General features: G+C 38.8%; 1 protein-coding gene across 6 annotated transcripts in view; it reads left to right on the top strand.

Annotated features, from left to right (window-relative positions):
- The window catches only part of DOCK11 (dedicator of cytokinesis 11), a 326778-nt gene that overhangs the window by 163689 nt on the left and 136865 nt on the right, over positions 1 to 26224 (top strand). For 5 of the 6 annotated variants that reach the window (XM_024988142.2, XM_024988144.2, XM_024988143.2 and 2 more), the window contains 6 exon segments: positions 951 to 1088; positions 4657 to 4839; positions 9475 to 9588; positions 11848 to 12063; positions 12148 to 12205; positions 21348 to 21454. In XM_024988142.2, the coding sequence (XP_024843910.1) occupies positions 951 to 1088; positions 4657 to 4839; positions 9475 to 9588; positions 11848 to 12063; positions 12148 to 12205; positions 21348 to 21454 (816 nt within the window). 6 annotated transcript variants of the gene reach the window in all.

The raw sequence follows: 26224 nt of genomic DNA on the forward strand, positions 1-26224 counted from the left end.
GTAAGTTTACAGAGTTGTGCAGTCATTACAATCCAATCATTCCCATTATCTCAAAAAGATCCTTGGTGCCCATATGCAGTCAGTCCCCCTTTCCACCTCCAGTCTCACAATAAAACAGTGAGTTAAAATTTCTAAAGCACTTAGGATAGTGCCTGTCATCTACCAAGAGATGTATATTAAATAAATTAAGAAATATTTGAATAGAAGCAAGGAATAAGAGTGCACATTTTGAAATCAAACGTCTTTATTTACTGGCACAATAAAAATGAATTTGAGTTGCACATTAATCAGAACAAATTTAATACTTCATAAAGAGATTCTGCAGCCTATTCCTAATTAGTATCTAAGGAACCTTTAAACAGTTTGTGTAGTCTTTCAATTGTGATACCTGTTATTATCTCTACTCATAGAGGGTTTAATTGTCTCCAGTGGCTAGACATACACTAAACATACATTTTAAAACAAATTGGATAATAGAATTTTAAAATAGAATTGATGTTTTCCTTAATTCTTACATTACTTTGTTTCTGTCAGAGAAATACAAAAGCTATAGGAGAAGGCAATGGCACCCCACTCCAGTACTCTTGCCTGGAAAATCCCATGGATGGAGGAGCCTGGTGGGCTGCAGTCCATGGGGTCGCTAAGAATCGGACACGACTGAGCGACTTCACTTTCACTTTTCACTTTCATGCATTGGAGAAGGAAATGGCAACCCACTCTAGTATTCTTGTCTGGAGAATCCCAGGGACAGAGGAGCTTGGTGGGCTGCCGTCTATGGGGTCGCACAAAGTCAGACAGGATTGAAGTAACTTAGCAGCAGCAGCAGCAAGCTTCTTATTGTTATTTTTCAAGCAGTGGTTTGATGAATAGGTATTGGTAAAGACTGTTCTCTCATTTTAGGGGGAGCAGCATAAACTATTTGTCAAAAAAAGCTTTTTTATGTTTTCTAGAGTCAACTTTTAAATAATGATGGCCACAACCCATTAATGAAAAAAGTATTTGATATTCATCTTGCTTTTCTTAAAAATGGGCAGTCTGAAGTGTCGCTGAAACATGTATTTGCCTCACTTCGAGCGTTCATTAGTAAGGTAAGGAACAAATCTTTGCGGCTGCGAGTGGCCTTGCTTCTTGGTAAGAAAGATCAGGGGAACAGGATCTCCAAACCTCAGCTAATGAAGCCATTAAATCTTGCCTTTGTAAACATTAATACAGAACAGCAAAATACAGAAAGAGGGCCTGACCATGAATTCCCTAAAATCAGCACGTGCTTTTAATTTCATTTTGTTATTCCTTTTTTTTTTTTTTTTTCCCCAGTAGGCTCCTTTTGAGGAGTGTCATGGTAAAGTTTTCAACGGCCAATATTTCTTCTCTTTGGTTTCTTTTTAAAGTATTATCATGCTGAAGATATATAAATTGTGAGTGCACTCATGTGTAATCACTTTCAAAGCAGAGACAAGTTACACAACCCCAGGGCCTTGTATGGTATCTTGCAAGTGGTAGGCACTTAATACATGTATAGATGGATGAATCCTTCCTTTCAGTGCTAATTGTATCTTTGGGCTCCAGATTTTCAGGCCATTTACTTCATGTAAACTAAAACTTCAGACTAGGTTTTTAGGAACAAATATGACTCAGCAAAAATTTATTGCTGGTCTGTTAAGCATCAGAAACCTAGACGGAGTTAAAATTATGGAAAGGCACAGTCTAGGCTTCCACTCTGGTATGTGTAACTCCAACAAGACAAATTCAGTTAACTGATTCTTGGAATAGGCTAGCTGAGCAACTTTTTTTTGTCATTATTTGCATGGCAACTTATTGTCCCAAATTCATAGAAAAGTAGATGATTTTGAAGGTTTATTTTTAAATTGCCATTCTTTAATGCAATTTTGTGAATAAAGAAATAAATGGAAAACTGAGTTCAGTGGAAACATATGACAAAAAACTAAGGGAACGAGATTCAGAAATAATTCATTTAATGAACAGTGACTGGATGGGTAATTCCTGGTGTCAGACTTTGTGTCAAGGATACAGTGTGAAGACTTATTGTCCAGTAGAGGAAAGCACACATTGATGCGCACCTACAAATACCATTAGGATAAAGGAAGCCTACAGAGAACTGAGGGTAAATGGAAGGACAGGAAACACTAATTGAGCAACATTTCTCTGCAGCACTCAAGTTAGGATTTAGTTTGTACTCAGCAACTGAGATGAGACTGAAGAAGTCAGTGAGGACCAGATGGTTGTATCCTCATGTTTTTCAATTAGATTTCATCTTTTAGGTGTTGGGGAGCAGGAAAGCAACATAATTAGATTTGTACTAAGAAAATTGTTGCAGGTATGGGAAAATCTCTTTGAATATAGTACAGAAGCATAATCTCTGCTGTCATGCAGATTTCAGTGGGTGGAAGGGGGAGAGAAAATAAATTAGTAAATAAAATGGTAATCGGAACAAGTTCTTAGAAGGAACCAAGGGGGTGAAATAGAGGATAATGATTTGTGGGGGTTACTTTTGATGGGTCTGTCACTTATTTTTATATTTTAACTTTTTAAATTAAGACTCTATGTTTTGAAACCAATTTTAAATTCACAGCAAAATACAATGGGAAATACAGAAGTTTCCTATATACCCCCACAACCATACATACAGTCTCCCTGATTATCAACATCTGCCACCAGAGTGCTGCATTTATTACAACTGATGAATTTACATTGACACATAATAATCTTCCTCATGGGCTCCCCTGGTGGGTCAGTGGTAAAAAGAACTTGGCTGATAATACAAGAGAGTCAGGTTCAATCCCTGCACTGGGAAGATCACCTACAGAAGGAAATGGCAACCTGCTCCAGTATTTTTGCCTTGGAAATCCCATGAACAGAGGAGCCTGGCAGGCTAAAGTCCATGTGATCGGGAAAGAGTCAGACACGACTTAGCAACTAAACAACAACAGTGTTGCAAGGTGCACAGTGCACATTAAGACTCATTCTCAGTGCATATCCCATGGGTTTGGAAAAATGACATGTTCCCATCTTAGTATCAAACGAAGTATTTTAACTGCCCTAAAAATCTCCACCAATTCACCACTCCCCTCCCCACCGCCCCCTGGAAATCTACAGTCTTTTTACTGTCTCCCCAGTCTTGCTTTTCTAGAACGTCATGTAGTTGGAATCTGGGTTTGTCACTTCTAAAATGAGACCTGAAACATGAAAAGGGGCCAGCCATTTGAAAAGCTCAAGGAAGAACATTCTAGGGAGAAGGGATAGAGCTTGAAATTCTGGGAACTGAAAGTTCAGTTTAGTTGGAACAGAGTGAATTAGGGAGCTCATCAGCATACCAGTGGCAGTTGGAGCCATGGGAGTGGTTTAAGTTCCCCTGGAAGAGCAAGAACAACAACAAAAAGTTTAGAGCAGTATGTTGGAGAAAAGCAACATAGAAGGGGTTGGAAGAGGAGTCTATGGAGGAGATGAAAGGCAGCAGTCACAGATATAGAAGAAAGGCAAGAAAGAAGCAAAGGAGAAGAGAGTATCAGCATTATTATGCAGTACAGAGTGGCCTAACAAGATAAGGTGGAAAGGGAGTCCATTGGAATTGGCATTACAAGGTCATTGATAATTTTGGTCATTGCCCACTCAGAGAAGTGACAGATAGAAGACTTCCTATAGCAGATTAACTACTCTACTGCTGTGCCTTCCCTTCCTGTATTTTCATACAGGAGTATCTTGCCCAACAAGGTTTATTTGATCTGGTGAAACCATTGATGAGATTTTTTCAATACCAGCTAGAAAACATTTATTAAATGTTCATTAATAGATGACGCATAAACAGTAAGAAGCATTGTACTTAGTGTTAAGGTGATAAAAAGAAGATAGATTCCTATAATATGGGCTTAAATTCAATATTTCTGAGAAATAATATTGAAATTAGGCCCTAGCCTTATGTTGATTCCTATAATATGGGTTTAAATCCAATATTCCTGAGAATGATTTTGAAAGAATCTAGCTTCACACTCCCTGAAAAAATGCACTGTGTACCCTGGAGCAGCTAAGTACTCACTTGCCGAGACATGTCAGCATGGAAGTTTGCAATAAGCCTATGTTCTATGTACAGCTTATATTCCACAAAGCAGACTCAATACATTCCAAAAGTAGCAGTCCCTTGCCTGTTTTGAGCATTAGATAGTCACTTGTGTACTTTTTCTATGCCAACCTGTATTTTTACTCAGCACTGTTTATGAGTAGAGGATGCACGTGTTTATGTTTGTGTGTCTACACTTCATCTATATGCCATTTTGTTAAAAGATCAACTTTCTTTGCTGAATAGATATAATTTTCACAGCATTTGGAAGTTTACAACGTAAGGAACTGTTTAAATATAAAGCAAAAGAGTAAGTCATGCAGATTGGCCTTCCCATTTTTATGGCCCAAATTGAGACCATCATCATGAAATGAGTCATCATTTCAGTCGTTCATTAATACATGCTGGTCTGTATGTTTTTATCTAGCTTGGGTTCTCCAGAGCGGTGCCCTAATCTTATGTTGATTGTGTATCCTCAATGCACCCAGCTTAGTTTTAGGGAGAATACTGTAGGCACTTGATAGTTGATTGATTTCTGTTTTATGGTTTTTCAGATAATTCTTTATGTTTTTCCTATTGTTTAGTTTCCCTCGGCCTTTTTCAAAGGAAGGGTAAACATGTGTGCTGCATTTTGCTACGAGGTTCTAAAGTGCTGCACATCAAAGATTAGCTCAACCAGGAATGAAGCCTCTGCGCTTTTGTATCTTCTGATGAGAAACAACTTTGAGTACACCAAAAGGAAAACGTTTTTAAGGACACATCTGCAGGTCAGTGAACACCGAAGCTTCTCTTTCTTCTGTTCAAACTTTAGCCTCTCTACATTAAGATCTAGAGCTCCCCAGTCTAATACAAAGCTACTAGCCACAGGTGGCCATCTAGTACTTGAAATGTGGCTAGTCTCAATTCAGGACATATTGACTTTTGAACATTTAGTGCAAAGAAGTAAAATATCTCGATTGCTTTATATTGACTATATGCTCAAATGATATTTTGGATATATTGGTTTAAGTAAAATAAATCAAAATTCACTTGTGTCGTTTTACTTTTTAATGTGGCTGCTAGACAATTCAATATTACACATGGGACTCATATCCTATTTCTACTGGACAGCACGGCTTGAGAACAGAGATATTAAGAGCATAGTTTTCAGATCCCACAAGTATCACATACTGTGTGACCTTAGCAAGGACTTCTTTGGTCTCTCAGTACCTCAGATGCTTCATAAGTAAAACAGTGGTAAATATCCATACCTACCTCATATGGTTATGGTGAGTATTAAAGAGATGATTAAGTAACAAATGAAGTTACTTGTGTTTTATCATGTTCCGGCATGCCCAGTTAGTTAAGAAATGAGTGAAGTCTCAAAGTTTAGTGGAAAACATGGACTTTGGAAACATACCTACCTGGACTTCAATCATAGCTTAGCTACTTACTTAATATGTGACTCTAAGGAAGTTACTCTGGAGAAGGCAATGGCACCCCACTCCAGTACTCTTGCCTGGAAAATCCCATGGATGGAGGACCCTGGTGGGCTGCAAGTACATGGGGTCACTAAGAGTCGGACACGACTGAGCGACTTCACTTTCTCTTTTCACTTTCATGCATTGAAGGAAATGGCAACCCACTCTAGTGTTCTTGCCTGGAGAGTCCCAGGGACGGGGGAGCCTGGTGGGCTGCCGTCTATGGAGTTGCACAGAGTTGGACACGACTGAAGCGACTTAGCAGCAGCAGCAGTGGCAGGGAAGTTACTCAGTTTGTCTTAACTATTTGCCTCATCTGTAAAATGAGGCCAAGTATGTTTTAGCTTGTGGGGTTTATAATGAGGGTTAAAAATAAAGTGTGTGTAGTGCCAGGCACAAAATGCCTAGCTCATAATAGACACTTAGTATATGGCAGTTGTTATTCAACATCTCCATAATTTTTTGCTTATGTGATGAAACAGGTGTGAACTGAAACACAGTTGGGAGTTCTTGGCTCAGTTGCCCTCTTTGTAATATGGGAAATGCTTGGTCATATTTCTATCTTTACTGCCATGATCAGTCCCATTGCATTTGTTTGTTGGAGACTGGGTTATAAATAAAGAAATGGCCATAAGTAGCTTTTTAGAAACGTCATGAGAGATGTGAAACTCTGATAGAAGTATATGCTTTCTGTAAAATGTTGTATCTAGTTATTTTTGGATACTAGGTCTAGCATTATATGTTAGGGTGTCTAATACTTGCTTTCATTGAGATGTCACTTGAATACCACCTTCTTCCAAAGCATTTCTGCAATTAGTGTGCTGATATTTTTGAATTTCCCTATTAGGGTCCATTCTTCTGTGTTAAAACATCAATTTGTCTCAAGTCCTATATTCTAATATTAGCAAGGTGAAAAGGCAGCCTTCAGAATGGGAGAAAATAATAGCAAATGAAGCAACTGACAAACAACTAATCTCAAAAATATACAAGCAACTGTGACAGCTCAATTCCAGAAAAATAAATGACCCAATCAAAAAATGGGCCAAAGAACTAAATAGACATTTCTCCAAAGAAGACATACAGATGGCTAACAAACAGATGAAAAGATGCTCAACATCACTCATTATCAGAGAAATGCAAATCAAAACCACTATGAGGTACCATTTCACGCCAGTCAGAATGGGTGCGATCCAAAAGTCTACAAGCAATAAATGTTGGAGAGGGTGTGGAGAAAAGGGAACCCTCTTTCACTGTTGGTGGGAATGCAAACTAGTACAGCCACTATGGAGAACAGTGTGGAGATTCCTTAAAAAACTGGAAATAGAGCTGCATTATGATCCAGCAATCCCACTGCTGGGCATACACACTGAGGAAACCAGAAGGGAAAGAGACACGTGTACCCCAATGTTCATCGCATCACTGTTTATAATAGCCAGGACATGGAAGCACCCTAGATGTCCATCAGCAGATGAATGGATAAGAAAGCAGTGGTACATATACACAGTGGAGTATTACTCAGCCATTAAAAAGAATACATTTGAATCAGTTCTAATGAGGTGGATGAAATTGGAGCCTATTATACAGAGTGAAGTAAGCCAGAAAGAAAAACACCAATACAGTATACTAATGCATATATATGGAATTTAGAAAGATGGTAACAATAACCCTGTGTACGAGACAGCAAAAGAGACTCTGATGTATAGATCAGTCTTATGGACTCTGTGGGAGAGGGACAGGGTGGGGAGATTTGGGAGAATGGCATTGAAACATGTATAATATCATGTATGAAACGAGTCGCAAGTCCATGTTCAATGCACGATACTGGATGCTTGGGACTGGTGCACTGGGACGACCCAGAGGGATGGCATGGGGAGGGAGGCGGGAGGAGGGTTCAGGATGGGGAACACATGTATACCTGTGGCAGATTCATTTTGATATTTGGCAAAACTAATACAATATTGTAAAGTTTAAAAATAAAATTCAAATAGAAATGAATTAATAAATTGCAGACTCTGGTTGTAAGTGCTAAATAAGCTGATTAACTTGTAGTATTATGATTATGATCTTTTAAATCCTCACAACGCTCTATAATGTAGGTATTGTTATTATCCCTATATTGCCTTTAAGGAAAGTGAGGCACAGGGGGTTTATTCATTTTCTCAAAGCCATTCAGTGCGTAATTGATAAAGTCAAAGTTTGAATCTAGGTCAGTTGGGCTCAAGAGCCTACACCCAACTCCTACAGTATCTTGCTTCTCAGGACCAGGGGTAAAGCTTCTGGCCACTAACACCTTAGCCTGAATCATTAACGGGAGCCTGAGAGATTTAAAAGTACCATGCATACATGCTCAGTTGCTTCAGTCGTGTCTGACTCTTTGCGACCCTACGGACTGTAGATCACCAGGCTCCTCTCTTAATGGGATTCTCCAGCCAAAAATACTGGAGTGGCTTGCCATGCCTTCTTCCAGGGTATCTTCCTGACCCTGGGATCAAACCGACATCTCCTGAACTGCAGGCAGATTCTTTACAGCTGAGCCATCATTGAGGCCTAGAAGCACCATTACATGGCATTATTTAGATGGGCCCTAGTCAGAAACAAAGGAGAGAGCTGAGCCACTGGAGTTGGAAGTCCAGCACACTGAGATAGACTAGTGAAAAGAAATAATAAACCATCAAAGAAATGTCATTTATTCCCAACTTTGCCAAAACTACTAACTAGCAAACATACTGAAGGCAGATACCTGTATTTACCATTGTATCAGTTCACTGATTATGAAAACGGTTTCAGGTCTAGCTGTGCTATGTGTTTGGAAGATTTTTCACATCAAACCAAGAGAACTCTGAATAAAATTTGAAACTAGGAACCTCCATTGATCTATAATTCTGGTTTTGTGCCAATACCATACTGTCTTGATTACTGTAGCTTTGTAGTATAGTCAGAAGTCAGCAAGGTTGATTCCTCTAGCTCCATTTTTTCTTTCTCAAGGTTGCTTTGGCTATTTGGGGTCTTTTGTATTTCCATACATATTGTAAAATTTTTTGTTCTAGTTCTGTGAAAAATGCCATTGGTAATTTGATAGGGATTGCATTGAATCTGTAGATTACTTTGGGTAGTATGGGTATGGTCATTTTCCCAATATTGATTTTTTTTCCAATCCACGAACATGGTGTATTTCTCCATCTATTTGTGTTGTGTTTGATTTCTTTCATCAGTGTCTTATAGTTTTCTGCCTTTGAGTCTTTTGTCCCTTTAGGTAGGTTTATTCCTAGGTTTTTACTCTTGTTGTTGAAGTAGTGAAGGAGTTGTTCCTTAATTTCTCTCTGATTTTTCATTGTTAGTGTATAGGAATGCAAGGGGTTTCTCTGTATTAAGTTTGTTTGTATCTTGTAGCTTTACTGAAGTTGATATTTCTTTTTTATGATATGACTTTGTCTTTAGCTAAAATTTTTTTTTTGTTTATTTTTGCCTGTGCTGGATTCTTCATTGCTGTGTAGCCTTTTCTCTATTTGCAATGAGTAGGGGCTGCTCTTCATTGCTGTGTGCAAGCTTCTCATTGCAGTGGCTTCTCGTGTTGCAGAGCATGGACTCTAGGACACGCAGTCTTCAGTAGCCGTGGCATGTGGGCTCAGTAGTTATAGCTCACGGGCTCTAGAGTGCAGAGGCACTCGTTGTGGCTCAGTGCTCTGTGGCATGTGGGATCTTCCCAAACCAGGAATCGAACCCATGTCTCCAGCGTTGGCAGGCAGATTCTGAAGCCCCTACCATTGCTATTTCAATAGAAGAATTTAAATCCCTCATATAAGAAGAAAGTAGCTTTTCTTGGAACTCTAATATCTTTAAAAGAAGCATTTCGTATGAATGCCTATGGGTTTGTACATTGAAGAGAACAAGCAACATGTGTTCAAAAGACATTTGAAAGATGGTGTTTTCTTCTTTCCACAGATAATAATTGCTGTAAGCCAGCTGATAGCAGATGTAGCACTAAGCGGAGGATCGAGATTTCAGGAGTCTTTATTCATTATCAATAACTTTGCAAACAGTGACAGACCTATGAAGGTATGTTCTCACTTTAAGTGAAAAATTAGGACCATGTTCACTGTCAGGGGAGTTTCACTTCTCAAGGTAAACTGTGCATTGGATTCAGAACTTTTATATAGTATCAAGTGTACAGAATGTGAGCTTCAGAGGTCAAGGCTTTGTCTAGTCCATCCCTGTACCTCTAGCACGTAGAACACTGCCAGGTACACAGTAGATATTCAGTATTAGTTGAATGGATGGATGAATGACTGTACTGTGTATACTTAAGTATGATAGGATTTCAATTTTTTCTGGGGTTGCATTTTAAACTTACTCAACAAAGAAATGGGTTTTTTCTCAACCGTTGTTACCGTTTATAAGATTGGTTAATTAAACACTGAGTTGGAAATTTCACAAAACATCACTTTCTAGAGTTGCTGATAGCTGCTGGATCCTTTTGTCAGCAGATGAGAAATGGCACAGAAGGGATTCATTACAACATTATATTCCGAGATGAAAGAATCATCTGGTAACTGGGGCATGCCAGAGATACTCATTGGCAAACCCATGTCCAAGGCTATCGTTCTTAGGTAACCATTGGCTGAGGTCAAACCCATGACCCTGACCACCACTCCTCAGACCTACCTATATATTTAAAACCTAAAACGTTGTAAAAGCTTATTTGTTCTGTTGTATGGAGAGTAGGTTCTGTTCTTTAGTGATGTACATGTAGAAGGGAAGAAGACTCCTTTGCCAATTGAGAATGTTTCCTCCCAGAGGAATCGTCCCCATTCTTGGGAAAGGTCATCTTCCAGCATAATTTGACAATTTGTGTAAAATCTGGAAAAAAAAGTTTGCAGTCATAGCATACTTGATGTTTGGGACGTGTCGAATCTTTGTACCAAAACATATTCCCATAGGAATGTTGCTTAGACTGAAGAAAACAAAAAACACTGAATAGTGCCAGCCAGTCTCAGGCTGGGAAAGTAGAACTTTTCAGCCAGTTCTACTGGGTCCTTAGGAAATCAGTATATGCTCCAACTAATCCCATGAGCACAGCAATAGCTTATGTCCTTTAGCATCTTTTACTCATACCCTAAGAGTATTTTCCATTTTTTACCATCCTTAATTCCATGTTATATAAAAGTTAGACTGCCAGCTTTTACAAAGTAAATGGGGTCTGTTTTAGCCCTCCGTGATAGGAAATATTTTTCATGATTCATTTGTGAAATGACAGTTTTATTCTGGTAGGGCAATCATTACCAATAAACTCTATTACAACAAAGGTATAGATTTCTCCCAGTAAATGAAACCTCTATTAATGTATATGAAGAGACTTTATACACACACACACACACACACACACACACACACACACACACACACCAATAACAATTTTTAAAAGTCATCTTTAAAGAAGACTCTTTTGAAAATTATTTTCTCCACCTTTGGTGATATTCACATTGAAAAGCTCCCTAAGGCCTGTACCTGTCCCTACTCCTCTTCTCAGAACCCTACATATAATTGTGATTACTCCAGTGGGGTGAATAGGAAACTCTAACTTCCTATTTTTGAAGACAAAAGCAACCCTTTAAGAGAAAGTAATGATGTAGTTAACTTGTTGAGAGTGTTCTGTGATTCATAAACTCTTATTTCCATAATTTGAAATTTGTTTTCATGTTAATGCATATGGTAGTGGGTCGATGGAAGAATGACTAAGGTCATGAGCTCTGTAGCCTAACTGCCTGGATGTCAGTCCTGTCTCTACCACTTACCAACTTCACAACTTTGGCCAGACTACTTAACTGCTGTGTATCTCAGTTTTCCCATTAGTAAAATGAATTATGATAGTCTTAATTCATAATGTTGTTATAAACTTTAAACATGTAAAGTGCCCAGGCCTCTGCTTGGTACATAGTAAGATATCAATTTTTAGTTATTATTGTAACTAAAATTACACAGTAAAAGTGAATATGGATTACCTTAATTGACATTGAACTGACAGCAGAGGAGGTGGGGTTCAAAACCAGGTAGTCTGGCTCCAGAGTCTGTACTTTTATGTGTTAGGAATATACTACCATCAAACTCAGTGCTTTTGAAGCCTGAGATAGTAGAATATTGTTTAAAGAATTAATTTAAAACTCTTGAGGCATGCCCACATGCCAAGAACCAAGAACCTAACACCAAGATTTCTAACAAGGGGTAAAAGTTCTATGTTATTCCCAGGATGGGCTGCTTAGGTTTACAGCACATGGATAACATTGAAAAACATGTCTTTTTTGTTTCTTTTGATATTAGGCAACTGCTTTTCCCTCAGAAGTCAAAGACTTGACCAAGAGAATCCGTACTGTTCTTATGGCCACAGCTCAAATGAAGGAGCATGAGAAGGACCCCGAAATGCTAATTGATCTCCAGTATAGCTTAGCCAAGTCCTACGCAAGTACCCCAGAGCTCAGGAAAACCTGGCTTGATAGTATGGCCAAGATTCATATAAAAAATGGAGATTTTTCAGAGGTGACTACTTATGACTTTGTTCTAAACACAAGCCTTCCCAAACCCCTGGAGCACAATCTCACGGTTCCTTGTCTCCTTTTGCAGGCAGCAATGTGTTATGTCCATGTAGCAGCTTTGGTTGCAGAGTTTCTTCATCGAAAAAGTAAGATATTTCTGTTCGTCAAGTCAGGGAGAACTTCAGTTAGCCCAAGGAGTTTTATCTTTGTAGCTTGCAGCTATGAATGGGATATGATTGAGCTCTGAAAATATGCTCACCTTTCATCTGACTCACTGTTGAACAGAAGTTGTTCTAAAAGAAAACTGGATTGTTCATTTGCCTTCTGCTTTCATTAAGAGTACAAGAATAAGTTAAATAGTACAGGGCCAGGCCTGATGCTCAATGTTTATTTTCCAAGACTGTCTCCCTGCAAGACTGCCACAGATTAAATTTTTCTCAGGGCTTATGGGAAGCTCTGGATAACATACATCACTTATTTTCCCCTGTCTGCCCCAACTTTACCAACAACTTTCCACGAATTCTATCTCTACAGCATTTTAGTATAACAGTATCTTGGTATTAACAGGGAGTTGAGAGGACTTCCCTGCACTCCCAGTTCTCATGTTCTGTCCCTGGTCAGGGAATCAGATCGTGTATGCTGCAACTAAAGGTCTCACCTGCTACAACTAAGACCCAGTGCAGGCAAAGAAAGAAAGAAATATATTTTTGAAAATGCTAAAAAGACAAGAAAGGGAGTTCACACATCAGCTAGATGGCCCTATAATATGTCATTTGTTTGTATAACCATCTCAAGAACAATTTGGCATCCATACATGGATGAAGTGCCTTTGTGGGAGCTGTGGCATCCAGCCCCACATACCAAGGGACCTGGGAGGAATTTTACCCACCCATGTGTCAGGTAATGGGCAGACAGACCTGTGTTCTGTCTGTGGACCTTGCAGTGGCCTATGAGCTGGCTCCAGCCTCTGTCAGCTGCAGTCTAGGATCCCCCGGAGAACACTTATTTTGGATAATCACCCACAGACAAGAAAGCCTTGGGGGAAGTCCAGAAGTCCAGTGGAGAAGTTCTAGGATACTATTGGAGCAAAAATTATACAAGTTTGAATGCATTGAAGAGGGTAAGAGGAATAGTTTGATTTATTCATGTCACCTTCCACAAGGTGGCAAAGCTCAGTGCCAAGTGAGACTTTCTCACCCTTGATTTCTAATGCAGGGAAAAGTGAGAGCATATGATGAGGTACTATATTTCCCAGCAGCACAGGATGCTCCCAAAGAGGCCCATTTCTCTCTTGCTCTATCCAGAGTACTGAGTTGTGAGCTGAATGATGGAGGCAGGAAGAGGCTGAGGGAGCTGCAGATAGGATTCTGAGAGGGCATTACAGGCAAACAGACCCTACTAACCACATCATGGACTTCATGAAAAAGCCTGCCAACAGATCCCTAGAGATATTTAGCCTGTGGATCCCCCACTGGGCCACAGGCACCTCCTGTGCTCCATGTGCCTCAGCCACACTCTCCTCCATCCTGTAGCTGGATGTGTGTGCTTGCTGCTGAAGGCAGTGAGAGTCAGCTCTCACAGAGGGCTAGTGAGCTTGTGCAGAAAGCCAGCCAGAGTTTGTGGGCCAGGGGGAGACCACAAGTAGCACCACCATTGGGAAATCAAATGAGAGACTGTTAGCACCTGGCCTTGTGTGTTACATGATGGGGAAAAGACATATGTGGTTATGAATTCTGTCATATATGTGAGCCAGAATTGCAGAGCAGGTATATCCATAGAAGGTCTGTGAAAGCCTCAGAATCTCTAGCAGGACAGATGGAAAGTATTTCTCACCCTCAATCAGTAAAATTGGTTGAAGGTGGCTGCCATTTAAAATGTGAAGATAGTAATGCAAAATTTCAAGGAACATGAAAAATGAAGGAAATATGACACCCCCAAAGGATCATAATAATCTTATAGTAAGAAAGACATGGAGATCTGCAATTTATCTAATAAAGAATTCAAAACAGCTTTTCTAAGGAAGCTCAATGAGCTACAATAAAACAGAAAATTTAGTAAAATCAGGAAAATAATACACAGACAAAATGAGGAGTTAAACAGAGATGGAAATCTCATAAAAAGAACCAAACATTTTCTGGCACTTAAGAATACAATGAATGAAGTTAAAACTGAAATAGAGAGTATTAAAAATAGAATGGATCAAGGAGAAGAAATAATCTGCATTAAAATACTAGACCTTTGAAATTATCGAGTCAGAGGAGAAGATAAGGATGAAGAGTGAAGAAAGCCTATATGATCTGTGGGATGCTATCAGCAGAAATCTTATAGGCTAGGAGAGGGTAGGATGATATTTTTCAAGTTCTGAAAGGAAAAAGTTACTGCCAACCAAGGATACTTCATCCAGCAAATTTGTCCTTCAGAAACGGACAGATGAGTACTTTTCCAGGCAAACAAAAGTTGAGGGAGTCCATCACCACTAGACCTGTCTTCCAAGAAATGCTGAGAAAAGTTCTTCCTGTTGAAGTGAAATGATGCCAATTAGTATTATGGAAACATGAAATGGATCCATATGAATGGATGAAGAAGACATGGCACATGTAGTCAATGGAAAGAAGGGAATCCTCCCATTTGTGACAACACGGCTGGACCTTGAGGATATCCTGCTAAGTGAAATAAATCTGAGAAAGAGAAAGACAAATACTGTACAATCTTACTTATACGTGGAATCTTAAGCCAAACTTGTAGCTGCAGAAAGTAGAATGGTGGTAGCCAGAGGGGTGCCAAAAATAGGGCGATTTTGGTCAAAGGGTGCAAATGTCCACCTACAGGATGAATATGTTCTGGATATCTAATGTATTTAGTGATTACAGTGAAGTAGATTTTGTTATATACTTGAACGTTGCTACGAAAGTAGATCTTAAATGTTTTTCCTCTGTCCAAAATGGTAATTATGTGTGGTGATGAACTCTAGTGTGGTAATCACTTCACAATATATACATGTATCAAATCAACACATACACCTTAAATGTACACAGTGATCAATAACAATTGTGTCTCAATAGAGCTGGGGCTGGTATAGGGCTGGCAGGGGGGCATCCACAAAAGGAGTCATGGTCTTAAAGGGCTCAGGATTCCACAAGTCTAATTCAGGAATCTGCCTGAAAGCTTCTCTTTCCAAAATTAGTATTGTTGACCACTGTAACAACTACTTAAATAGTAAATCAGTTGAGTTCAGACAACAGATACACATATATGTATGGCTGAGCCCTTTGCTGTCCACCTGAAACTGTCACAGCATTATTATCTGGCTCTACTCCAATACGAAATAAAAAGTTTTTAAAAACTGATTGACATTGGGCACTGCAAAGACATCTCCTATTATCGATCATAATTGCCAAGCTATTGGGTTGGCCAAAAACTCCATTTTGGTTTCTTGTAACATCATATGGAAAACCCCAAAAGAACTTTTTGGCCAACTCAGTATTTCCTTGAAGGCAGTCAAATGAGTAACATTACTGGAAAATGAAACCATCTTGTGGAAGTCACATCACTCTGGTTTTGGCTATGAGAACACAACCATGGTTTATATTTTAATTCCAGAATTTCTATAGTTAACCAGGTATTTTTCTTCACAAACAAAATGGCATAACTAAAATGATCCATTTTCCTTGCATATTAAATTAACCACTTTCTGTTTGGTACTGAATTTCTTTTCAACAATCATATGTTTGAAATTGACATGTTCTAGTATTTTCTTTTTAGTACATATGTGGTTTTAAAGTGGAGAACAAAATTAAGTATCAAAAGAAGGCCTTGTTTGAAGCTTCTTTTCCTTACATCACTGGTATGCCTGTGAAATTGCCATAAAAACAAATACTGAAATTGCACACCTGCAGTTAAAAATAAACTAACAAATATGAAACCCCTAAACAAAACTAATTAAGGTTTTAGGTATGTCTTTCAGATATATAAGGTTAATATTATCTCATCTTTTCAATTAGTAGAAATTTGAAATAAGAGTTTTATGTCTACTAAGTATAAAACTACACCCATTCGATACTGAAAATAGTTAACTATATTAAAGTATTTCCTTAGAAATTTTTCAGAGGGGCAAAGACCTTAAAACTAAGCAAAAATCAAGAATTATTTCTCTCCATTATCAGTTCTTAAGCTTTAGAATTATAACTATATAGGATTGGAGAAAATAGCAACTGAAATATACAAATTTGCTGTGAATTTTTTTGGACATTAGCTTGAGGCAGCCAGTCTGAACAGCAAACAATGTGACATGTTTCAAGAAGTGAAAACAGTGGTTTTAACCGATCATTTAAATACTTATTTTACAAAACCTTCAAGGGTTGTTGGTTTTTTTGTTTGTTTGTTTGTTTCAGAATTTATCCTTTGTAGAAATCAAAGAGCCCTTCTCTGCACAGGAAAAGATGTTTTGCATTTTAACAAAAGTAATGTTAAATTTAGGAGAAGTTTACATGTTTATTTATAGGTACCATCCATTTTTAAGCCTGGAAAATTCTACTCACTTAAACTAGAACATCTTATTCTGAAATTGTGGCAGTAGTAAAAGCCTTAGGGTTTCCCTCCCTTCACTTCTTTCATTCAAATGATCTGAAACACCTGATTTTGTTAATTTTGTGATTAAAGTATGATAGTCATGCCAAGCTAAACCACTAGTGTTAAAACACAAGTTAAAATCTTAATCTGTTAACCTGTCTTCCAGTCTGAGAAATCCATAACCTAGGTAAGACCTGGATATTCACAGAGTAAATAAAAGTACATTTGAGTGCAGGACTGAAAGAAAAATTTCCATTTACACTTAAGACAAAGTTATTTATCAAAAATAATATAGCAATTGTAGAACCCTTTGATTTATGTCAAATATCCTTTTATGATTAAGACAAAATCTCTGACATATCAATTAGCAAAATTTTTCAGTTTTCTCAACATTGTATGCCATTTCTCTTGAAGTCATCATAAAGCTTTCTTTTTCATCAAGATGGAATGAAACACTACAGCTGACGCATTGGAGACAGATGTTCTCCTGTTTAGAGTTTTTAAGAAAAAAAAATTAGTTTGTCCCATTGGGTGGTCTCCTGAGTGAGCAAAGACTTGGTACCCCTGGCATCCCGAAGTGACCACAGAAGACCAGAGAGGGGCCATTTCTAGATCCTGCTTTTCATGCTTCAGGCACTGAACGGAACGGGAAAGTGGAGAGAGAGGTACAGTGCTTCCTGCCTCACTCCCACCCGCAAACTTCTTTCAGCCAGAGCTCTTGTTCTTTGTACCAGAGATCTCAAGGATCTCACTTTCTTCCCTTTTTCTAAGTTACCTCTAAGCGGTGATATGAGGTGTTAGTTACTCCCAGTCCCAAAAATACATAATCAAAAAACAGATCTAAATTTCCTTACTTCACTTTGTCTGCAAACCTCAACATGTTCTAGGTGTCATTCTCTGGAGACTAGACTCCTGCACCTCTTCTCTTCCTGAGACAGTGCACAGCTGTTTTCTCCCAGGGTAGACAAGAATCAAGTGTGCATTCTTCCACCACCACAGAGCATCCGAGATTCAGCAAAGCTTCAGGCCTGTAGAGCTCCTCCATCACCCCAGGCAAAGGAATTTCCTTTCCCATAGAGTCTGTTCTTGTCATGCCTTATCGGGTAATGTTGGTCGCTTTCCCAAGTCTCTATACCCAGGATCTGACAGCTTCCATTCTGCGTAGCTTTTCCTTTCCTCAGTTCCTTCCCAGTTACAGCCTTTCCCCTTTAGCCCTCCACTTGAGGCTTGGCTCCTAATCCTCTTCTAACTGGCAGTCTTATTTTAGCAAGGGTAGCGTTCCCACCCTCCAAACTCTCCTCCCCTTTGTCCACAGGACCATTTGTGCTCAAGGTAGTGGTCTAGTTGGACAGTTTGCATCTTGCTTACCCTAGGATAACATCAGGAAAACAGAAGCCACAGCTCTGAAGGGCAGAATCAGGAATCCAGGTCACATACCAGAAAGATTTAAAGCTGACTCTTTAAGACCATGTGACATAATGCTACATAGGGCCACAGAAGAGCCCTCAAACAGATGTACACTGGCCTAGATTTAGTAACTTGTTTCATCTGAAACAAGACTAAACGAAACAAGACTAAAGGGAATCAAAGTTTTCCCCAAGCATTTTTAAAGTGAAGTTGTTCAGTCGTGTCTGACTCTTTGCGACCCCATAGACTGTAGCCTACCAGGCTCCTCTGTCCATGGGATTTTCCAGGCAATAGTACTGGAATGGATTGCCATTTCCTTCTTCAGGGGATCTTCCCAACCCAGGGCTCAAACCCAGGTCTCCCGCATGGTAGACAGACGCTTTACCGTCTGAGCCACCAGGGAAATCCCACAAAAAAGCGTTTTGAAGACCCACAAAAAAGACTCCTCTTATCATTAGTTTGGTGGGTGTTGATAACTTAAACAAACAGGGACATATATATTTATATATGCATTTAGCATTTAGTAAGAAGAGTGGACTCTAAAGCTGAAAAAATCCTTAAGAGTAGTCTTTACACCAGATGATATAGACCAGAGAGTCCAAAAGTAGCTCTTAACCTGTTTGTTTCTGACAGGAACCATAATTTACCCTCCCTCTACTTGAGATACACACCGAAAGACCCTTTCCTGAGATGCTTTGACCCCTTTTTATCCTCTCCTGAATCCCGGCCTTTTCTAGAAACCCTGGATGTGGGAATCATTTAAAATAATAATATCCTCAGAGTAGACAGAATTTTTCCCCCAGTCATGGATGTAGCTGCATGAGCCCTTCAGGGGGTTGAGTCTTTTCTTTGTTAAGGACTACATTCTTTACCTGTTCTCAAGTTTTGGGGTCCTCTTCCTTAACTGCCTAACTAACCCTTCACTTTATGAATCAAGTGGGATGTTTTCTCCTAAATTTCAATGCACTGCTCACAATGCACTGCTACTCAACGAGTGTCCCGTAGACCAAGTCATGATACATGACCCTTTTTCCATCAAAATGCTGAGAAATCTCAATATGAGGTTTGGCTTTCTTAAACCTTCTTTCTTCCTTCTCCAGCCTCTAACACCAGGAAGCTTACCAAATATTTAGTCGTGAGAACATCATCATGTCTAATCATCACTATTAGATTGTAGAACAGTAGCTGTTTGTCCCCTTTGCGACCAGTGATTTTCTACTAACTAGCAGATTCTGTTATTAGGAGACTGAATTTTCCTTTAAAGTGACAACCGACTTATATAGGGGTAAATTCAACCACAGCAAGAGTGTTTGGACGTGTTCCTAAGTGCAAAATCTGTGCGGCAACCATGTGGCCTTCTAGCCCCAGACTCTTGTTTGATGGTAACAATTTGGTCCACAATCCTACAGCAATAGTTTTCAGCTGGGGCTCACTACTTACCCTCCCAGTGGTCCAACTGCAGTCACTATACCAAGTGCTAGCAATTATTTAACGTTATCTTCAGAAACCTAGTTTACTTATTGGTAGCTTTGGTTAAACAAATTTATTAAACAGTTGTTGTATGTTTTTTTTTTAATTTTATTTTATTTTTAAACTTTACAATATTGTATTAGTTTTGCCAAATATCGAAATGACTCCGCCACAGGTATACCCGCGTTCCCCATCCTGAACCCTCCTCCCTCCTCCCTCCCCTTACTGCTCTAAACACTTTACTTTTCACTGAATTCTTATAAGTAGTGGTTATCTGTTTTACAGATACAGTCCTAGAGAGATAAACATGTCTAAAATCACACAGTTAATGATAAAACTGGGTCTGTCTAATTCCAAAAGCTCTGGTTCTTCCAGTGCCCCATCCTATTTCTCTAAGGATTCCCCGTCCTTGGCATCTATTTTATTTCCTGCCTCTCTTTACAAGTCCTAGGCCACTTTTCCAATTCTCCAGTAAAACAAGGAACTAGAGATGCTTACAAAAGCTCGTTCAGTGTTCACCTGAAAAGTACATGCCCTCTTTGTTTAGGTGACAGACGATAAACATACACAGGATCAAAGTGTTAATTTTTAGATCATATTCAGTTCAGTTCAGTCGCTCAGACACGTCCAACTCTTTGCAACCCCATGAACCACAATCCGCCAGGCCTCCCTGTCCATCACCAACTCCCGGAGTTTACCCAAACTCGTGTCCATTGAGTCGGTGATGCCATCTAACCATCTCATCCTCTGTTATCCCCTTCTCCTGCCTTCAGTCTTTTGCAACATCAGGGTCCTTTCAAATGAGTCAGCTCTTCACATCAGGTGGCCAGAGTATTGGAGTTTCAACTTCAACATCAGTCCTTCCAATGAACACCCAGGACTGATCTCCTTTAGGATGGACTGGTTGGATCTCCTTGCAGTCCAGAGGACTCTCAAGAGTCTTCTCTAACAGCACAGTTCAAAAGCATCAATTCTTCTGTGCTCAGCTTTCTTTATAGTCCAACTCTCACATCCATACATGACTACTGGAAAAACCATAGCATTGACTTGATGGACCTTTGTTGACAAAGTAATGTCTCTTCTTTTTAATATGTTGTCTAGGTTGGTCATAACTTTCTTTCCAAGGAGTAAGAGTGTTTTAATTTCATGGCTGCAATCACCATCTGCAGTGATTTTGGAGCCCCAAAAAATAAACTCAGCCACTGTTTCCCCATCTATTTGCCATGAAGTGATGAGACCAGATGCCATCCCAGCAATCTTGCTTCCAGCTTGTGCTTCCTCCAGCCCAGTGTTTCTCATGATGTACTCTGCATATAAGTTAAATCAACAGGGTGACAATATACAGCCTTGACGTACTCCTTTTCCTATTTGGAACCAGTCTGTTGTTCCATGTCTGGTTCTAACTGTTGCTTCCTGACCTGCATACAGGTTTCTCAAGAGGCAGGTCAGGTGGTCTGGTATTCCCATCTCTTTCAGAATTTTCCACAGTTTATTGTGATCCACACATTCAAAAGCTTTGGCATAGTCAATAAATAGATCATATCAGGAAACTGTTACTATACCAAGCATTGCAGATGAGAGATAGTCAGAGAATGAAACTTATTTGTAAGTATATTGAGCTCATCATTTGGGGAAAAGACTGGTAGGATATATAGTAGATAGAATTGGTAAAAAAAAGTTTTTGTTTTTGTTTTTTTTGTAACAGAAAATTACACTTATGACTTTGTTCCTTACCAAAAGTATGTGTTTATTTTTAAGGATAGGTAATGCATGTAAGTCTGTCTTTCATTTACAAAACACTTTTAAAAAGTAAATTTACTTCACTGCTTTTTATTTACACAGAATTATTCCCTAATGGATGTTCAGCCTTCAAGAAAATTACTCCCAACATAGATGAAGAAGGAGCAATGAAGGAGGATGCTGGAATGATGGATGTCCATTATAGTGAAGTAAGACTCCAGGGCCTGCATTGTCAGTTAGATAAATGTAACTTCTTTAAATATATTTACGTTAAGAAATTATTACAGCTAACTTAATTTGAAAGGTAACTAAGGGTTGATGAACTATAAGGATTAAAACTACCCAGGGATCAGATGTGCCTTTGTGGAATGTGGAGCCCTATCTCTGCAACAGTTCTTACTGTCTGGCTTTAGAAATGTACCATGTATCATCATCCAATCACCTTTCAGTAACCAGGTCACAGGTACCATACTTAGAACACATCTCCATAAAAAATAGAGTTAACAATGTAACAGCTAAAGAGAGGAGGCTTCCAGGTGTTTTAAAGATGGAAAATTTCTGCTCTGAGCTTCATATGGATGGTAAACAGCTGCTGTTGTCACTCACTCAATAAGGCTTTGGACTTGGTGATAGAAGAGATATAAAATAATTAGATACGGCTGATCCCTGACCTCCATAGTCTACCTAAAGAGACAACCCACCTACACAAAATGGAGAAAAGCAAGACAGTGTCATTTGAATAATACAGACAATAGGCAGTCAAAGGTGAGAGATACCTGTGGGCTGAGGAGAGTTAGGACTAGAGAGAGCTTTAAAGAATGAGGATACCCTGAAGTCATTTCAGCAGCAGCGGAGAATAGCTGGGATAAAAGTTAAGAGGTGGGAAAGTGTAAGGCGTATTTTAGGGGGCACAGTGAATGGATCACTCTGGCTAAGCCATTGGGTTTGCATAGGGAAGAGTAGTAGTGGAATTTGAGAAGCTTTGAATGTCTGGACTTTATTGATTAGAATGTTGAATTGCTGTCAAAGGTTTTTGAACAGAATGATAACAAGATGAAATGAAGCAGGAGGAAAGGTTAAATAGGTGGTAATGTGGGAAATGTATTGGAGGTCGATGGATGGTGGCTGGGGTCAGAGGCTGGAATGTGGGCTGCCCTGAGTGTCCAGTTGTGAAGCAGCCAGGCCTAAACCCAGCTTGTGACAGGTTCAGGGACCACTGAGGAAAAGAGGAGACTTGCTGGCTGTGTAGGAGAAGAGTCAAAAGTAGCATTGAGATTTCAGGTTTGGATATTTATAGAATAATGATGGATGGACAATTTTACAGGGAAGGTGATGAAGTCCATTTTTTGATGAGTATTGAATTTGAAGTATCAGTGGAAGGTTATTGAAATGGAAACAACATCAGGTCATTAGGCATTAAGAACTGAATCTAAGGAGAGAGATCAGGGTTGTGGAGCTACATCTGGAAGTCATAGCTGTGTGAGAAGCAAAGCACACTGATAATGGGAGATAACATAGCAAGTGAAGACCAGAGAACCAAGAACTGAATCACAGTGACGTTCACATTTAAGGAATGTGAAGACCAAAAAAAGAAACAACAAAAGGGGGGAGACTGAAGTGCTTGCAGGCCCACAGAAATGAATTTTTTAAGGTTGTATTAAGAAACATAAAAAGCAGCAATTTAAAGTGACAGAGACACACTTTGTACTCTATGAACTGGATTTTTTACATATAAGCAATTTCAAGCTAGCTCTTGTTCATTTAGCTAAAATGATCTATGCCTAGAAGCTTTACCTCCTACCTCTTTTTTTTGCCTACTACTTCTCTGTGAGTCTCTCCTCAGCAGTATAACTAGAGGCACAGATGTACAGAGTGGACTTGTGGACACAGTCAGCGGAAAGAGGGTGGGATGAACTGAGAGAGTAGCATTAAAACGTGTACATGACCGTATATAAAACACATAGCTAGTGGGAAGTTGCTGTATACACAGGGAGCTGAATCCGGTGCTCCGTGATGACCTAGAGGGCTAGGATCTGGGGGTAGGAGGGAGGCTCAAGAGAGAGGGTATACACACACACACACACACACACACACACACTTAATGACTGACTCATGTTGTGTGGCAGAAATGAACACAACATTGTAAAGCAATTATCCTCCAATGAAAATGAAAAAAGATTCATAACAATAGGAGCCCTTCTAGCATCAAAAATGCTGGAGTGGGTTGCCATTTCCTTCTCCAGGGCCTCTTCCCAACCCAGGGATCAAACCTGGGTCTCCTGCATTACAGGCAGATTCTTCAGCGTCTGCACCACCAGGGAAGCCCCAAATGATTAGCACATAGTATGAAATCAATAAATATTTCTTAAGTGAAATAAAATAAAGATAATAATACTATCCTGGTCACTTCACAATAAACATGAAGGTTCTTTGTAAGTCATTAGGTGCTACATAAATGTCCGGCTTTATCACTGACCAACTGGATAGTAAACTTGGCTTTTACTCCCGGAACTTAGAAGAGTTGATGTTTAAAACGTGTTTGCTGGATTAACTAATCATAACAGAGAGTCAGATACTTGAATTTTAATCCCAGTTCATTGCTTGACTGTGAAGCCTGGGGTAAATTAATTCATTTTTTGGGTTTTAGTTAGACTTAGATGTTTTCATGTAAGATCTCCAGTTTGTGTGGGCTCACAGCAGGTAGATTCCAGGGAGTTCATGGGAGATAAGTGGATTAGCACAACTGCAGTTACGTCCTTTTTTCCAAACAGTAGCTTCAGCTTAGTCATAGAAGTGGCCTTAAGCCTGACCCTTTTTTGTACTCCAAGGGAAAGTAGTAATATTTCTTATTGGTCAAGAACTATAATCAGTTTCCTATGCAAACACATTTGTTACAACTGCTTTGTGTTCTACCATAATAATTTATATGTGCCTTTCATTTAAGGTATACAGATAGAATCATATTCTCCATAGTGCCATTTTATGTTTCAGTTTATATAATACGGCTTCTTCCTCATGCCCTAGCCAATGGAAAATAACTGCCACTGACTTACAGGTTTTATTGAAATGAAAGATACAAACTAGTGTTCATTTAGTGGCTTCTTTATGTAGGTGAATTAACCCATTAATAATTTAATTTGTTTTTAACACTGCATTTCTGACTTTTGATTTGAAATAGTTTTAAAGAAAAATTAACATACAATAAAATGCACACATATTAGGTGGACAACTTGATGAATTTTGACAGTTGTCTACACCCATATAACACCATGGTAACACATTACTATGAGAAACAAAAAAGTAGAACATGTGCATTACCCCCAGAGAGTTCTATTGAGCCCATTTCCAGTCAGTTTGCCCAGTCCCAATATCTGATGTAGATTAGTTTTAACAGTATTTGGTGTCATAAAAATGAAATCATTCCGTATCTACCTTTGTATTTGCCTCTTTTGGTTGGCAGAAATTTTTGGAGATACATCCATACATCTCGGGAAGTTTTATATGTAACGTTATATGAAATTGTCAAGAGTTTTTAAAAGTGGTTGGACCAATTTATATCCCATCAACAATGGATGAGAGTTCCAGCTGCTTCACTTCCTCACCAACATTAGCTGTTGCTAATCTTTTTGTATTTTTGCCATCCTATTAGACATGAAATGGTATCTCACTGTGTTTTTCATTTGTATTTCTCTAATGACTAATGGTGTTGAGCATTTTTCATGCAGTCTTTGTCTGTCATTTATCTTTTGTGGAATGTTTGTTCAATTCTTTTGCCCATTTTAGAAAGTGCATTTTTCTTTTTGTTGTTGATTTATGGGAGTTATTTCCATATTCTGGATATAAGTCCATCATCAGATATATGTGCTGCAGATTATTTACCACTGTTTGATTCGTTTATGTATTTTCTTCACTAAGTCTTTTCTTGAGCGGAAACTTTTGGTTTTGATAAAGTCCAATTTACTCTTTTTTAATGGTTTATTTATGTGTGTGTGTGTCTGTGTGTGTACGTTTGGTCTGAGAAATCCTTACTTACCTCGAGACTGTGAAGATATTGCCTGATATGTTCTGCTATGAACTTTGTTCCTGAGTTTTATGTTTGGGTCTACAGTCTCTTTAGAATTCATTTTTGAGTATATGATGAGATAGAAGTCAAGATTTATTTTTTGTAGACAGGTATTTTACATAGTCCACACCATTTGGGGAGAAATAAAACTTCTTGCACCCCTGCTGAATTGGTTTGGCACCTTAGCTAAATTTCAGTTCTTTATATGTTTGTGATCTATTTCTCGACTCTGTTTTGTGCCACTGATCTATTTGACCATGTTGATACCAATATCACACTGTCTTGAATGCTGCAAGTTTGTAAGTTATGGAATAATATAGTCTTAGTCCTTCAACTTTGTTCTTTTTCAAAGTCACTTTGGCTATTCTGTATCCTTTGATTTCCATATAGAATTTCAGATCATCTTTTCTCTTTCCTCAAAATAGCCTGCTGGAAGCTTTGTCAAGATTTTGTTACATTTATATATCACTGCGTGGAGAATGGATAGCTTGAACAATACTGAGTCTTTCAATCAAGTCTTGTTTAGGTTTTTAATTTCACCCAGCAATATTTTGTGCTTTTTCAGAGTAGAAGCCCTTTCCTGGAAATTTTGTTAGATAATGGATGTTCTGATGCTACTGGAAATAGTATTGTTTGGTTTTTTAATCTTATTTTTCAATTTGTTGTTGCTACTCTACATAAATACAGTGATTCTATATGTTGCTCTTATGATCTGCAACCTTCCTAAATCCTCTTACTTGTTTTAGTAGTTTGTATATTCCTTAGGATTTTCTACATACACCATCATGTCATCTGCACAGAAAGATAGTGTCACATTTCCTCATCTCTTTCCCTTCTCTCTTTCTTTCTCTCCTGCCTTATTACACTGGCTAGCACCTTCAGCATAATGTTGAATAGAAATGATAAGAGCAGGCAG

The sequence above is a fragment of the Bos taurus genome, chromosome X (assembly GCF_002263795.3).
Source record: "Bos taurus isolate L1 Dominette 01449 registration number 42190680 breed Hereford chromosome X, ARS-UCD2.0, whole genome shotgun sequence".
Classification (NCBI taxonomy): Eukaryota; Metazoa; Chordata; class Mammalia; order Artiodactyla; family Bovidae; genus Bos; species Bos taurus.